General features: G+C 40.9%; 1 protein-coding gene across 1 annotated transcript in view; it reads right to left on the bottom strand.

Moving 5' to 3' along the window:
* The window catches only part of tmtc1 (transmembrane O-mannosyltransferase targeting cadherins 1), a 91710-nt gene that overhangs the window by 11647 nt on the left and 62738 nt on the right, over nt 1-17325 (bottom strand). The window contains exons 8-11 of the mRNA XM_042510941.1: nt 13733-13854; nt 8096-8263; nt 6441-6554; nt 2376-2519 (exon numbers count right to left, since the gene is read on the bottom strand). Of these exons, the coding sequence (XP_042366875.1) occupies nt 2376-2519; nt 6441-6554; nt 8096-8263; nt 13733-13854 (548 nt within the window). The remainder of the gene's footprint in view (nt 1-2375; nt 2520-6440; nt 6555-8095; nt 8264-13732; nt 13855-17325) is intronic.

The following is a 17325-nucleotide window of genomic DNA, read 5'->3' as shown; positions in this document are numbered from 1 at the left end:
GTAATTACAGATTGCTGATTGAAAACTTTATGGGTGGCACACAGTTTAATCATAGACCTGAAATCCATCCACATCAAAAACAAACCATTATGCTCTATCACCATAAATGAATCCATCAATAAACCAATCAATCAATCAATCTTTCGTCACGTGACATAACATAAGATACAATTCCAGTGAAAGTGATCCCATCTGTTCCTGCCAAAGATAGACTGTAATTACAGCTGCTGTGCAGATGTGAGTAAGGGCTGGACGTTTTGAGCAGGACGAAGAAGGAGGAGGAAGAGGAGAAAGGGCCAAAAAAGGAGGAGCAGAGGTGAACACCTTTGAAATCATTGTTATTAATCCACACACAATGATGCCTGAGTGTGCATTAGCATATTCAATCTGCCCCACCCACGGCTGCAACTCACAGCCTGACACTCTGAGGGAATGTCCTGAACTTTTTCTGAGAAACCACAGATCGGCTTCACACTCTGACTCAGGCAGTCAGCAGGGTTAACCCTTTGAAACCTGGACTGTCAACACTTCTCTTGAGCTGCACTCACAACACTTTCACAAGTTTTTAAACCTTTGAACCCAGAGCAAGTTGGTCTGATTTCTTTCAAAAACGTGGAAAACGTCAGCAAGCAAGAAATGTCCTGCAAATCACAAGAAATCATCATCATCATCTTCTTCAGCATTCTCAACATATATAAATATATATATATATATATATACATGGAGGGAGGAGGGCAAAAGAGCAACTCTCATGTAGAATGCATGATGTGAACCCTGACCTCTCTGACCTCTGATCTTCCATCTACCTGCCTACATTCTGAATTTTTTTGCAAAGACGTGCTTTTGAGATCCTCTCCTCAATCACAGGTCCAATTTGTAGCAGTTCTCCTCTGGATCATTATTGGATTAAACTTATCAACAGTTATTTGAAGCTTGTTGTTATCTCACTGTGTTTTGGAACATATTAATCAATGAACTTGAAGGAGATGTGGTTCAGCTCATACCTAGACCTAACGCTTCAACCACTGGACCATCACAAAACTTGCAGGATTGTTCCGTGAGTACCTGAAAGACCCTGAAAGTTTCACTCCAAACAATCTTCAGAGGGCAATGCAAATGTAATAAGCAGGCATGCTTTAACACAAAGTAGACAAAATGTTTTTGGATTTTAACAATAAGATGTGATGGTGTTGCCAGTTGGCCGTGGGTAGGAGACAGATAAGATCATAAATGAGTAATCTGTTGAATCATCATAAAACCTGTTATTTTTCATGCATGTGTCAGAAACTGCTTAAATCCTCTAAAGCTTTCCAGGTCTTAACACTCCATGCTGGCTTGAGCTCTGGAATGGCCACTCAGGGTTTTACTGCTTTTTTTTCTTTTTGCTGCCTTTAGTGAGGAATTTTTTGGGTACATCATTTTCTTTGTAGACACTGATGGTAATGTAGATTGTGTTCATAGAGAACAACACAGTCAGAACTTTACATGATGTTACAAAAGTCAAATTATTGTGTTAGTCTGACTAAAACTGAACTTTTAGAAGACATGTAAAGGTGGAGTCTGGAGTCTGAATGAAATCTTTCTAAGTCAAACTTCTCGGAGTTGGACAAACACAACTAGATAATGCAGTTGGGGTTAATTTACTCTATAGTGCATACACCTGCACCGCACCTGAACTAGCCTAGGTGTTCTGTGCATGCTCCATGTACATGTACATGTGCATGTGCATGTCTCTATACCAGGCTTTGACTCAGAAGTTGTAAGACATAATATCATAGGAGAAAGTTGGGAAAAACAGAAGAAGAAGAACAGACGAAAAAGCAAGAAGCTACCTGCAAAGTGTAGAGCACGTACAAAATGTGCAGCGCTGAAAAGTAAGCCATGTTTTCACCGTTTGACATGCAGTCTGTCTGCCTCTTGCTAACTTAGTATGTGACAAATAGGTCAACCGGAAGAAGGTTGTTTTTTGGTTAAAAGCAGAGGTAACTGAGAGACAAGTGAACAATCGAATGGTTTTTTTTTCTGTTGCTTAGAAGGAAGGACAGCTGAAGAAATAAAACCACTAAAAACCTACGACTGTCTCCAGCTGTGAGGGTCATTGCCAAATTTGGAAGCTTTTTGGACAGTTTTGGAGAGAAAAAATGACTTCCACCAGAAACTGTTGAATTGTAGCTCTCTGATATTAAGTGAGTCTCCAGCTATGGGGAGGATCTTCACTTCCTGTCACATTTCACACAGTGATGATCCAGCTTCTCTGTGGTGTGGTGTGTGTGCTGTCACTGTTCAGCTGTCCTCCAATAGCCTCTCACCTTGTGTGTGTGTGTGTGTGTGTGTGTGTGTGTGTGTGTGTGTGTGTGTGTAGTTTTTTTTTTTACTTGAGGAGGTTTCCCAGGTTAAACAGAGCTCGGTTATGCTGAGGGTTGATGTCCAGAGCCTTCCTGTAGTAGTGCTCCGCCTCCTCTGGGTTGCGAGTCAGAGTGCCGAGATTATTCATAGCGCTGGCGTGGCGGGGGTATAACCTGAGAGGAGGGGAAGGGACAGAGGACGGGGGGGGGGTCAGTTAAGAGACAGGACAGGAGAGGGTCATATTTAATTTACAGAGAGCATTTTGTATAAGAGGTGAATACAAATGTTAACTTCACCTAGGAGAATCAAACCTGGGGCACCGGAACAAAATTGTGAACACAACAGTGACATATTATCACCTTCTAAGTTGCAATTATAAACTTGTTGCAAAACGGTAGGTCTTGTCTGACCTACCAACAATTTGTGGTCCCCCAGCTCTCAGCTTCGCTCAAAGACTGTATATAAAGATGGACAACATGACAGCTCCCCCAAAGTGTACCTTTTCAATCTGGATCGCCCCTTGGTGTCTGTCTGCAGTATAGGTCATAAAGCCTGCCCCTCCATGTTAGTGAATGGACATAGGCCAAACTAAAAACTCAAAGTACACGCCAAATACACCCTGATGTTCGTTCAAGTGTTTGTTTTAATGATAAGTTCGGTTTTAATGAGTTATTACATTATACAAAGAGGGGATTTTCCCCCAGGATTGATAGCTGAGACAGCAAATCCATGCGCTTGCATTTAATGGAACTGCTTGTGATCGGCTGGACGGGTGTTTCGGCGGGAACTCCCCTATCGCAAATATCACTACTGCGCAGACTATGGCTCCGAATTACATCACCAGTGCAAGATGGCAGCGGTCGTATCGAGGATACCCAGCTCTCAGCTCCCACCTCGTCCCCTCATGATCCCAGTCTGGTCCACTGTACTGGCTGCTGACTGATCCATAATATCGTCCAAACAGTTTGTCATATAGACCTGTGGTTAGCCCAGCTGTAATCAGACGGGGTCCTCTGCCAATCACAACAGAGACTGGAACTTAGGGTTTCAAATTCTTCCTCAGTGTAGGTGATTTAAAAACTACTGTAAAACTCCAAATAAAACCCTTGTCCTAAATTAAACACCCAGTCCCTTATACTAGCCTGCTGTGGCGACACATTTTGGCAAATAAAGGCCTGTCTTCATTACAGGCCATGCAGTTTATTTTTATAGAAGTTCTTTAGATGTATAAAACCGGTTACCTGCCGCTTAGATCACACAGACAATATGTATGTATGTTTAACCTTTTGTCAATATGGACATGCTACACATGGTTAGCTTTGTCAGAATCTCTAAAATTCAATCACTCATTTTCGCAAAGCATAGCATAATCAACAAGATGCAAAAAAAGAGATTAGTAGATGTAGAGGACAATTTTTGAAAAAGCCAGGGAAAAATGTCCAGTGAACTCTATTAATAACAATATATTTAACATTATTTTTACAGAATTATTAACATTTTTAAGCTTTTTTCAGTTCGTTAATTGCTTTGTTTTTTTGTTTATTTGTTTTTTTAATTTCTCACTTTTGTTTTTTTTTTTGCTTTCAGATAATATTCTTTTACTTTTCACAGACCTCAGGGTCATTTCCTCTTTTTTTGCACATTACCCTTTTTTTCATGTGTCTGAATAAAATATCAGCCCAGGTCTCCAAAGGTTAAATATATCCTTTGATTGTATTTTCATCTTTGCAAGTTTTTTGTGAAAGTAATAGAAAATCTGTCCCAAATATAAGCCTGTTGGGTTCAGTGATTTAAGCAAATATTACCCTGGGATACTAATTGAAGCTTTACTTGATTGATTGATTTACTTGATTTAAAAGGGGTGAGGAAACAGAGTTAAATGTATTCTGGACCTCACATAATTGATATTTTTGTAAAAAAAAAAAAGCCAAGGCATGAGTAATCAGTTCATTTTATGAGGGAACAATTAGATAATGCTGCTTTTTTCACAGCAAACGTCTTTCAAACTTCAAACTAACTTCAGGGGCAGCCGCTGGCTGACAGCAGAGTTTTGGAATGAAGTTTGGAACTAGAGACTGAAGCATAAGCAGTTGTTGGTGCCGACGTCCAAGTGAAGCCCTCTTTGTTTTTGGCAGTGTCATACACAACACAAGGGGAAGGTCCTGACCAGACTGCAATAAGCCCAGCGGACATCTTCCAGGCAGCAGGCTCTGGTATCAGGACACAACATCTACACCCCAACCTGAGTTGCTGTTTTGATCTGTTTAATCTGTTTTGAATTATTCTATAGAGGTCAACAAGGCAGAATCACTTGGTCTACTCTGAAAAAAGGCAAATTAAATTTTGACCTGATGATGGTGCTAGAGGAGAAGTTAATGGATCGCCAAAGTGACTAGATTTCATCCTGACACTGCTTTCCTCAAAGCATTGCTGGGAGTATGTCTTTAGGTCCCAAAAGTAGTTGGGTACAGTAACTAAATGATCTATCAGCTCTGCCTCTATCACTCACATGACAAACTTATCAATGCATTTTTATGAAAAAAAAAAATCAAAGGGAATCTTTGAAAAAGTAAAATGTGAGGGACTCAAAGGGATCTTTGTCCCTCTCTCTGCCTTCCTGTGTGGAAAAACGGAGGAGCAGAAGCGGCTGGCTAATTAAACTGACAGAGGGTGGTGTGGTATTAGGAGCTGGGAAGTGGTTTGGAGCTGGATGAAAGCTGCTGAGGCTCTCCGCTCTGAGTTTTGGAGCATGGAGAGCTGCGGGGTTGTTGTGCTGTGGAGCTCTGACATGCTGGCAGCACACTGCTCTGCTGCTACAGGACGACTGGAGAGAGGGGAGGAGGAGAGAACGGGGGAAGCTAGGAAGCAGAGAGTGGATAAATGAGAGAGATACATGAAAAGATGGACAGGAGAATTTTAGAGCCTGGGAGTAAAGAGAAGAATGATGGACATGCGCCATGCAGCTGTTACAAGAAGAGTAAGAAAAGATGTGAAAAGAAGAAAGTCCACAAGATCTTAAATATCCAGAGGCTGCAACAAACACAACAAAAGACACATGAGAGGGTGCCACCACCTCATCAATTAAGGCTCAACAATGAGTCTTTACAAAACTCAAATCTTGTTTCAGAACAGTGTGATCTGTCAGCTCTCAGGGCGTCAAATGGAGCAGCTTTGTTCACTGTACTATTTAAGGCTGACTTATAGTCGTGTGAAAGCACGACATAGAGCCTACACCTTCAGGAGACGCAAAACAGGCAAATGTTTAGAGCCCTGCCAAAAAAATTAGGAAAAAGGGACACACAGATGGCCACTCACATTAGCAACTATAAACCCCTTAAACCTCCCTTAAAGGCACCATCGCTGCCTGCACAAAAACCCTAAGTGGGGCTCCTTGAGAGACAACAATTGACCCTGAACAAACTTAAATTACATATACAGTCGATCTATAATACACATACACAAATGCAAACACAAACACACACGCACACACACACGCAACAATACATAAGAGCTGGAGTTCATGTCCTCATAGCTCACACTCTGCCTTGTTATTTACTCCTTACAGCAGATCTATAATACATACGCGCACACACACACACACACACACACACACACACACACACACACACACACACCAATACATAACAGCTGGAATTCATCACACTCTGCCTTGTTATTTATTCCTTACAGCAGATCTATAATACACCCACACACACACACATAAACACTCAAAACACGTTTATAAGTATACATGTATAAGACATACGCGATATATTTGTATATACATTTATGTATGTTTATATATATATATATATATATATATATATATGAAGTGAATATATATGATTCTGATTTGTTTATTAATTTAATGAACTATTTTATCGACTATTGTTATCATTAGGATCAGCTCCTAGTTTCATTCACCGTCTTTAATTGTATATGAAGAAAAGTCATGCAGGTAGAGCTGATTGGACTGAACTGGACTAGACTGGACTGCACTTAACTTAAGTTAACTGAACTGAATTGAACTGAACTGAACAGAGAGAGAGAGGTGACAGAGAGTATGGAGTGGCTGCAGTCAGAGAGCTTCAGACCTGAGGGCAGTGCTGTAGTGGTGAATGGCCTCCTGGTGCCGGCCGCTGTCTTTCAGGAAGTTGGCGTAGTTGTAATGGACTTTGGCATTGTGAGGCAGAGTCTGGATACCAGAGCTGAAACAAGGAGGAAGAGGAGGCAAAAGGTCAGTCTGTAGAAAAGAAATGAGGTGAAAACATCAGAGCAAAATCACTGTGTGGATGAAAAAAAAATCTTTCCAGGAAAACAAGAGTGTAGGCCCATCTTGACTAGATTTGATTTCTGTCTGCAGTTACCTGCACTGGTCAGTGATTTCAAACCTTAAAAGTGCACTTTAATGGATCTCTCTGATTGGCTGAGAGCTGCTTTTTTTTTTTTTTTTTCTTTATATTAATGAAAAATATGACTTTTATACTTAAAATGGGGAACTATCAAAATATTTTTTGTCTTGTTTGATGTGTTTCTAAATTTCTGTACCCTCCTGTGAACACACAAATCTTAACAACCAAAAAGGTACTGGGAGAGTGTAAACCTCCAGCAAGGCCCTTTTACTAAATGTTAATAGAAGTGAAAAAATTATATATATATATATATATATATATATATATATATATATATATATATATTTATATTTATATTTATATTTATATTTATATTTATATTTATATTTATATTTATATTATATTTATAATAATAATACGTATAATAATAATATAATACTATTATATAGTATGTTTTAATGAAAATCAGGCCAGTTGTTTTTGTTTAATTATGCAAAAAAAAAAAATCAACCGAAATTTAAAAAAAACCTGAACTTAAAACCTAACCTACTTGGCTGAGGTAATAAAGGACCTCCATGCACACGCACACACACACACACATTCTCACTCTCAACTCATCAAACATGGCAGCTTAGGCAGTGGCCCAATGTTTCAAACAAAGACTGTATGAATAACAGATGTAGCTAATGTGACATCACAAGCTGGTTTGTGGACTGCCCGTCTGATGCTTCGGGTTCGGCATTTCCGCCGCTGCCGTCTTGAATTTTCAAGCCAGAAGTCATATATGGCCACAAGGCCAAAGCTGTGGAGGAGTGAGGGATGGATGTGACTGAGAGGCTGAGGACACTTTCAGCAGACAGTCTGTCACTCGAGCTACACCACCCTTAAATATGTGTAACTTTTGGGCCTCAGTAAAATGCAAACTGGCAAATTCTATAAAAATGAACACTTGTCCAGCTGAGTGAATTTTGAAATTAGCTATAGAGACCTAAACATTTTTTTTTTACATCAGGCTGTAAACATGTTTATTTCTGCTATAAAATTGGGCATTTTGACATGGGGGTCTCTGTTTTGGAGCCAGCCTCAAGTGGCCATTAAAGGGATTCTTTCTAATCTACTGTAATTCATCTATTGCACGTCTATCCGTCCTGGAAGAGGGATCCTCCTCAGTCGCTCTTTCTGAGGTTTCTACCATTTTTTTCCCCTGTGAAAGGTTTTTTTTTTTGCGGGATAGTTTTTCCTTTGTCGATGTGAGGGTCTAAGTACAGAGGTGTGTCGTGTGCTGTAAAGCCCAGATGGGCTTTATAAATAAAACTGACTTCAATTGGGTTGTGTGCAGATATATACACACAAACACACACAAAGACAAAACACACGCAGTCTCTCTGTCTCCTTACCGGAAGAGGGCCTCCCTGGAGAGCCAGACATGGTTCTGCTGGACGGTCTTCCAGGAGAAGAGCAGGAGCAGCAGCAGCATGGAGACACTGAGGACTGTGGTGCCCCAACGGCCCACCACTGAACACAGCCGGCTCAGGCCATGGACCACCAGGATACAGTAACCCATACTGCAGGAGGAGGGAGGGAGGGGGGAGTACAGTGAGGAGACAGTTAGACAAAAACAGGAGACAAAAACACAAAGGTATCATTCCTGAGCTCTTCTCCATCTGTTAGTGTAGTCCTACATCTCCTCAGTGTCTCTTTTGTCACTGTCACACTGTCTCCCCAAAACTTTGTGACATAAAGTGGTGGTGTCTCTCATCCCCTCTCACATCACTTCAGTGGGTTCATGATCATATCATCACCATAGGTGGCTGCTGTGGCTTCCACAGCAGATCCCAACCCCTTTAGGCAAACCCTGTGATCTGGATCACATGGTTAAAAAAAAAACTCCCTGTTTGTGTCTTTGTTGATGACTTTAGGCAAGAAGGATTTTCTTTCATTCTTTCCACACCGTTGCAGTTTCCATCCAAGTGCAGAAACACTGAAATAGTGTGCCTTAAAGGAACAGCAACCGAAAGAGGAAGAGAAGGCATTGAGAGAAAAATACAAAGGAAAACTAATGCTGTGTCTCAAATCAGATGCTTCTGTTAGTACACATGTACAGTACACTGCACCATGTATGTACTCACACAGTCTTAAATCAAACATGGCTGTTAATCCCTTAACAAACATGATTAATGCAAAATTTCCCAAATTACTCTCACTGGTCAAAATACATAATGCGACATGTGCTTGTTTGCTAACCTGGCATCTTCTGTATTGGTTTATTTATTGTATTAAAAACTGAAGTTACTACCATGCTGCCTCTGTGCACCAGTCAGGTTTTTCTTACAATTTACATCCATGTGTGTGACAGCATGGATGCTTCACACACATCTTCACCCCGGCAGCACAGAAGATCTCTACAATCAGCACAGTTTACAAATAAGTGTCACTAGTTCAGCATCTGACCAAATGTCCCCCCCTTCTGTTCCTGAGATCAAATTAGTTCAGCTGTTGTCTCAAAATGGATGTTTGTGCCAAATCTGAAAAAAAAAAAAAAACCCTCAAGGTGGTCTTGAGATATCACGTTCATGAAAATGAGACAAATGCAAGGTCATTGTGACCTTTACCTTTGATAAGGAAAAAATTTAGTTCATCGTTGAGTCTAAGTTGACATTTGTGCCAAATTTGACGAAATTGCCAAAAGGCGTTCTTATGATATTACTTTCATGACAACCAGCTCATCTACCAAGTTCATAACTGCTTCCCTTTTGGAAATATTTATAGTTTGTCAAGCCTGTGACCACAAATCTAATACTAAAATCTTCTACAATGAAGATGACAAATTAACATGAATGCAGTACCAAATTATAACATAATTAGCCCAAGAAGCAAACTGATGGCTGACGACAGTACAGAATGTGTTTGTGGTCCTGCCCCTTCTGCTATGTAAGCAATACAGCAACCACTGAGCTCTACAAGTGTCCAATGTCCAACCCTCTGGGTATGTAGAGAACTGCATTTTACTTCTCAGTGAGAGCACACTGGTGCACTCAAAATAGCAGCGAGCAGAGTATCCCATCTGAGACAGCATTAGACTCGCATGACTTGGAGTTAGCAATGAGGCTGAAAAAAAAAAGCAAATATTAGAGAAGGAAAGAAAAAATCTATCGACAAGATTAGAGACTGACAGATAAGTGGAAGAAGGAAATAAGGAATGAAGGTGTATGTCAGCTGTTTAAAGTCTGCTGGCTGATTTGTACTACAGGGCAATGTTAAACAGAGGAGGAAAGATATAAGACCTAGAGACTTAGTGCCTTAATATATATAGACAGTACAGCTTTATAGCATAGATGGGGAGAGAGAGGGCAAAACATGCTGGCTGCTGCAGCACAGACAAGCCTTTGCTAGGAAAGCCTGATCAACCAGGTGAGCTACTGAGCACTGACACATTCTTGTCCGAAAAATGTTAACGAAAGTCTGAAGGTGGTGAGTTCTGGTTGCAAAGTAGCAATGGACATTTCATATATGGCATTATAGGTAGTGTATTCCCTGTTAGCATAACACTACTAAAGCTGCTCAGAAGTACTTGCTTTGCAAAAGTATACAAAATACAAAGAGATGCCAAGGCAAACTGCCTGAGACACATGTATGGAGCCACAGCAGTCTAACTAAGGGGGCTTAAGTCTGTAGTGGATACGTTAATAGTAGATTCTCTCTTTGGTTGTCGTGTAAATTGTGTATATATTGAAACTGCAAATATAAAATACACCTAATGGAACTACGTCAATTAAAAAAAAAAAAAAAAAAAATTCCTGTGTATAGCAAAATAGTTTTTTATGTGTGCATGAGGTGGTATTTAGGGGGATTCAAAAAAGCCATATTTTGCAAAATTGCAATGAAAACCCTTTTTTGCAATTCCTCTGTGAAATCGTGGACTATCAGCTCCCAGAAATCCCTCATACGCGGCCGCTTGCCGTGGCTCGCCATTCCATGATGGCTCCATAACACGTCTACGTGGCTTTGGATTGGAATAATGACGGCTAGTGTGGTGGCTGCAATAGAAATAAAGCTGCTAATGATTTGAACACCCATCACCATGGTTACTGGGATGTTATCACCAGAGGAGAAGTCGCAGAACATCACTCAGTGGAAACACAGTCATCTCAGAATTGTGTTTTCTCAACATTTCAAAAACATTGCTTCAGTTTTAAGTAGTGCTGGGCATAGATTAATTTTTTTAATCTAGATCTCACTGCAATCCTGTAGTTAATCTAGATTAATCTAGATTAAAATTATAGATTTGAATTTTGCCAAAGACATTCAAAATAATATCTATCTATCTAAATGATGAAAATGCATCACAAAATGCTTGAGAAAGCTGTTCTACTATAATATTTGGTAAGAAAAATAATGTTCCATAAGATTTACTTTGGTGTTTAACTTTTTTTTATTTTGTTAAACACAGACATTTAGGAACACAGGTTCTGTCTCCATGTGGAAAAAGCTTTTTCCTGCTAACTGGAATGAACAGCAGAGGGCGCAGCCTCTGATAACATGACCCTAACTGAACTGTGGGCCTACATTAGAGGTCATGAAGAAGACCATTAACAGTCAGCAGCTTTGTGACACGGCTTGAGCCAATCACTCGAGTCACTCAGGCAGACCAGCTTCTGCCTTGTTCACGCCCCCTCCGCGTAATTCGACCAGGTATACATCCGCGCTTATATAACAAAGTGAAATTGGTGCCTTGCTCACTGTATAGACCCAACTTAGTGAATAGTTGGGTCTATACCGCGGGATTCTTATCGCGCGATAAGGAAATTTATCGCGCGATAAGAATCCCGCGTTAACGCAGCACGTTAACGCCGTTAACGGCCCAGCGCTAGTTTTAAGCAAATCTGTAAAAGCCCACCTAGTGTTAGCACAGCACAGCCTCAGTGTGCAGCGTACTTCCTTAAACTACACTGATAAATCAGAGAAATTAATTTGCATTACATGATATGCCAAATACATGTCAGATACTGTAGCGCTTATTATTTTTATCTGTTAGACATGCATTGGATGGAAGTGCACTCAGGACGCCACAGAAGCATCTGCTGACAGTAGGACTGCAATTAGCCATGCAGCAGCTTTAGAGAGTGCTGAGTGTGATCAGGTCTGGGGATTTCTCTGAGCCGTGCCCCCTGAAGGCATGTGCCTCCATCTACAGCTCCCTGCTCACACAGAGGATTCACTCTGAGAGGGTCTGTGTTCATATATGTGTTTTTGGACCCCATGGGCCCTCTAAGCCTTCTCAAGGTCACCCACGGCCCTTAAGGATCCCATGATTCAAAGACGGCCCTGACAAACTTCATGCAGCACAAAAGATAGAATAAACTGCCAATGGAATCTAAGATCCAAGGAAAAAACTATAGAAAAACAGAGCTGTGAGAAATGACAGTTTAGTCTTGAGTGGCAGACTTAGTTTGGGAAGAAAACCAGAGTTTCAAAGCAACGGATGGAGAGTTTGAGTTAATGAGGCAGAGATGGAAAAAGAGTGACAACAGAGGACTGGGACTGAAGAAAAAAGGCAAGAGAGCGACTGAGAGCAGGAAAACAAAACCTCTCCAATGAGAGCAGAGAGGCTCTTGGCCTGAGAGTAAAGCGCTATAGCGTGATAGTATAAGAGTGTGTAAGAGGCTCCGGAATAACACACACACACGCACACGCACACACATGCGCGCACACACATGCACACACACACACACACACACACACACACACACACACACACATAAACACACACAGCAGAGCATAGCCACAGAGCTCTGAAGCCGCGTGCTCGTCACCTCATTACCTCTTACACATAAATTAATATCCAGTTTACTGAAAATGCTTCAGTGACATGTTGTGCAGCTGATCCTGTGAAATGCTCTCATCACACACACACTCACTTTTACACATGTATAGTTTTAATTATGTTTATTTTAGTTAACCCTTTGAAACCTGGAGTGACATCTTTTCTTGTACTGTTTTCAGAAGCCTTTACAAGTATTCAAACATTTGGACCCTCAGCACATCGATTTCTTTCAAAAACATGGGAAAAAAGGCAATGAGCTAATTGGTCAAACATGTTCCACAAATTGCAAGAAATCAGCAGATATAGGAAATTACCTTAAAAAAAAAAAGCAAGGGAAAAATGTCTTGAAAAAAGCTAGAAAAAAAAGCTAAAACAATATTTATAGCTTACATATTTAAAGTTATGTTTAAGAACTATCTATTTTTTTTTTCCTTTTCCTTGTTGTTTTATTATTTATTTTTTTTTAAATAATTTTCGGGGAATCTTGCTTGTACATTTTACTATGGGCAATAAATAATAATAAATAATAATAATAATAATAATAAATAATATAATGATAATATAAATTTGTGGTTGAGGTGGATTTTTCAAATGAAAATCAAGATTTTCCCTTTCACTTCCTCCGCTGCTCTCTCTGGGCTTCCATAGTTTATACAGGGCTGCACCCTCCCCCCACGCTGACTTCCCAGAGATACACACACATGACAACATGGCAGTGAGCACTAATGACAATGAAGAGTACGTTCCAAAAAAGGCACAGTCTGGTCAGTCATTTGGAACTGGTTCAGCTTTCCATTATGGCTCCATAACACGTCTACGTGGTCTTGGATTGGAAATAATGACAGCTAGTGTGGTGGCTGCAATAGAAAAAAAGCTGCTGATGTTTTGAACATCCATCACCATGCTTCTTGGAATGTTATCACCAGAGAAGTCAAATAACAGTGGAAATGCAGTCATCTCACAATTGGATTTTGTCAACATAAATATTGCTTGCACAAATCTGTAATGGAAACCCACCTACAGACAAGTGTGTTGGATAATAATGGCCCCTCCACACTTCCTAACCCACAACCTCCACCGCCTCGCTCCAACTAACAGAAGTATGTGTCCTAGACTAGACATATCTTTGCAGGTACATGCACATATTCACACACACGCACGCACACACACACACACACACACACACACACACACACACACACAGACTCACCTTGGCATGTAGAGAACCCTCTCAGCCACAACAAATCCCACCCTGAAGAAAAGATTACTGGCAGGAATAAAGGGAAACACCAGAAACAACATTCCCACCAACACCTCCCTGCTCTCCTGTCTCTGCAGAGAGAGAGAGAAAGAGAGAGAGAGAGATGAGAACACTCACAGCAAACAATTACATTTTCAATAAACCAAGACGGCTTCAAATAGCACGGCTGATAAGCACATTAATTGTGAATGGTAATATGTGCTTTGCAGATTCTGCCAACAACACACATACACACATGCACACACACACACACACACACACACACACACACATACACACACACGTGTGCGCGTCTTGACACTGACACATGCATATTCAGCAGCTGTGACCAATCTGTCTTATATATTAACTATCATCTGTGCAACAGAGAAGCAATTAGGGTGATCAAATGATCACATTATGGTTAATTCCTTCTTGTGTAGAGCCTATATCTGAGGCCATTCATATTTCATAAAGCACACAGCCTCTGCCTGCATGCTAAGCCACTGTGTTTATTTGAACATGCAGGCCTCTAACAGGTTGAGTGCAGCCCCTTGCTGGGCTCAGCAGATTGGCTCATCATCAGTAATGACAGTAAGGGAAGTGTGAAGTGCTGATTAGTGCCGCTCCAATCTGAGGCCTGTTGTGCTGTGGACTGTACTCATGGACAGATATTGAGACCATCTTTGACTGGAAGGGACCTGCTGATGATTTTTATGGTGTCATAATAAAAAGAAGTTATGAACATCATTGGCGTCTGCAGTGATGCGAGCATTCTACGAAAGAGGGAGGCAAAGAGGGAGCTGAGCCAAAACGGAAAGGTCTCGATGCAGCAGTTCATCTACGTCCCAACCTTCACTTTCAGTCATGAGCTCTGGGTAGTGACTGGAAGAATGAGATCATGGATACAAGCTGCTGATATGACTTTCCTCTGTAGGGTGTCTGGGCTCAGCCTCAGAGATAGGGTGGGGCACTCAGAGACATCAGGAGGGAGCTTAGAGGGAGCTGCTGCTCCTTGGAGTCGAAAGGGGCCAGTTGAGGTGGTTCAGGCATCTGATCAGAATCCTCCTGGGTCTCTCGTTAGGTGTTCTAGGTATATCTAACTGGTAGGAGGCCTGGAGGCAGACCCAGAACACACTGGAGGGATTATACGTCTGGCCTGAGAGCCCCTCAGGGTCTCCTAAGAGGAGCTGGAGTTGCTGGGGACGTCTGGAGTGCTTGGCTCAGCCCCGCAACCTGGCCTTGGATAAGCTGATCAAATGGATGTACATCATTCCTCTCACTCGGTGGATGGATGATTTGACAGAATTGCTGAGGTTGGAAATGCTGGACATTGACACTGAGCTGATAGAAAAAACAAGTGTGCACAATCAAAACAAACTACGGGGTGTGTGTGTGTGTGTGTGGGGGGGGGGTCCTTTGATGCCTTTAACTATGTTTAAAATGGCCATGTGCAGAACTTGAAATACTGCGATATAACTAAATAGTCTTGTGTTGGGCTGTCTGAAGTTCCACAGCAGACAGCCATGTACCAGGCTTGGGCCATTGTGAACAGAACAAACAACTACATGTTGATGGCAAACTGCACTTGGCTGGGTCAATAGCATGCCTTCAGTTTATATTTGAAAGTGATTGACAACCAGACTACATAATTCTTAAATTATCTGTGTGATTTCTATGGTTTATGTGTAATGAATCTACAAAATGATGATCGCCTCCGTCCAGTCCTTTCATCTTACTGCATCTCACTACAGTTGTCTTCGTTTTCGTTGCAATGGTGGCTGGTATGCAATATAATTTCAGTTTACTTCTTCTATTCTGGCACCCAAAAACACGTTTTAGGACTCCTATGTAGCCTAGAACCCTGTGGTGACGATTTTTGTTTCCCTCCAGTTTTCCTTTGTTTTGCCTCCAGCTGATACCGTGACTGTGACATTACCATGACTGTGACGTTACCATTACCGTGACCATGACGTTACCGTTAAGTCAGCCTTAAAAGGTTCCTTTTAAGGAAAATGTGCAAAAACTCTGACCCACTTTATATTATTACAACATTAGAAGAAACCCAAAGCTTTTATCGCAGGGAACAGGACTACATTTTTTATTTTGACAAACAGCAGCACAACAAGAGTTTATGATCTCTTTGAGAATGGCAGATATAAACATTTGAATCACTGAAAGCTCAGTACAATATATCAAATAAAGATTCCTTCAACATTTCCACTTACGGGTCAAGCCAACTCACTGGATTTTTATTATTATTAAGTTGAATTTGATGTGCATGGTTAAAAACATCACGGTGCACATCGCTAAAATGTGGAATAGATAATAATGTGAGGGAGGAGATCCTGTGGTTGCCTTGTTAAACACCAATCTGCAATAGATATAAAGACACAGTAAAACTGACCTTTGAATTTTGGATATAAAATGTCATCAGTGCTGACTGCAAGTGAACATTTGTGCCAAACTTAAACAAATTTCTTCAAGGTGTCCTTGAGATATTGTGTTCACAAGAATAAGATGGACGCAAGAGCACAGTGACCTTGATCTTTATCCACCAAAATTGAATCAGTTCATTTTTGGGTCCAAGGGGATGTTTGTGCCAAATTTGAAGGGAGTGCCTCAAGGTGTTTTGCATTCACATGAATGGGACAGATGAAAGGACAACTCAAAAGCATCATGCCTTCAGCCACAGCTATCGCTAACACAGAGGCATAAAACAGAAAAATGGGAAAAAAGGTTATTTTTGCAAACATTTTGGACTGGGTCTTTTAACAGAACTAATTCATCGTGTGAGAACTAGAGAGTCACTTTGCGCTTTAAATGGATCAGATGCAGGCAGTCCCTGTTTAAATCACCAGGCAACACTGGTTCATTGTATTTCTGGTTCATTGTATTGTGACAGAAGCTTCACATGAGTGGGCAGACAGGAGCCTATAGCATCCCAATAGCAGAATACCCCTCAGTCCCTTAGTGTGAAGTGTAGAATCATTTGATAAGCAGAGATGGAGAAATCACTTCACTTCATCTCTCTTGTTGGGTCTCATTAAAATCTGAGAGAGAAAAGTCTACTTTGACCTCATGTAGGTGATGGCCATAAAATCTGATCCAAAGTGTGACATAATAAATCTGACAGACTTAAAACAGGGCAAATAAAGCTTTTTCATACAAATGAGACTGACTGGTCAAAAGTGGGCTCTTCAACTAGAAGTCACACTCTCCCGCCTACACTGAGAGTCTGCTTGACATGAAACTGCCTCCACAAGTCCAGCTGTCCTCACTAATTACTCTGCCTGACCTGATGTGGTGCTGCACTATGTTCCTTTGGCTGAGGTAGAACTACACTGAACTATTTCTTACCTTTTTTTCTTTATTGGGTATTTAATCTATATTTCTCTATTTTACAAGGGGTTACAAGGGCAAAATGATGCCCTAAGTGTGAAGATTACACATCTACTTCTGTACATTATCTCCTCCTCTTTCCAGAGCATTAGTCCATCTTTGAAAGATTGTATCTCAGTGTCGTAAAACTCTGCCAGCTGGTTACAAAGCTCCCTGAACAC

This window comes from Plectropomus leopardus, chromosome 22 (assembly GCF_008729295.1).
Source record: "Plectropomus leopardus isolate mb chromosome 22, YSFRI_Pleo_2.0, whole genome shotgun sequence".
NCBI classification, from domain to species: domain Eukaryota; kingdom Metazoa; phylum Chordata; class Actinopteri; order Perciformes; family Serranidae; genus Plectropomus; species Plectropomus leopardus.
The sequence above is the reverse complement of the archived record's forward strand: the minus strand, read 5'-3'. Positions and strand labels throughout refer to the sequence as shown.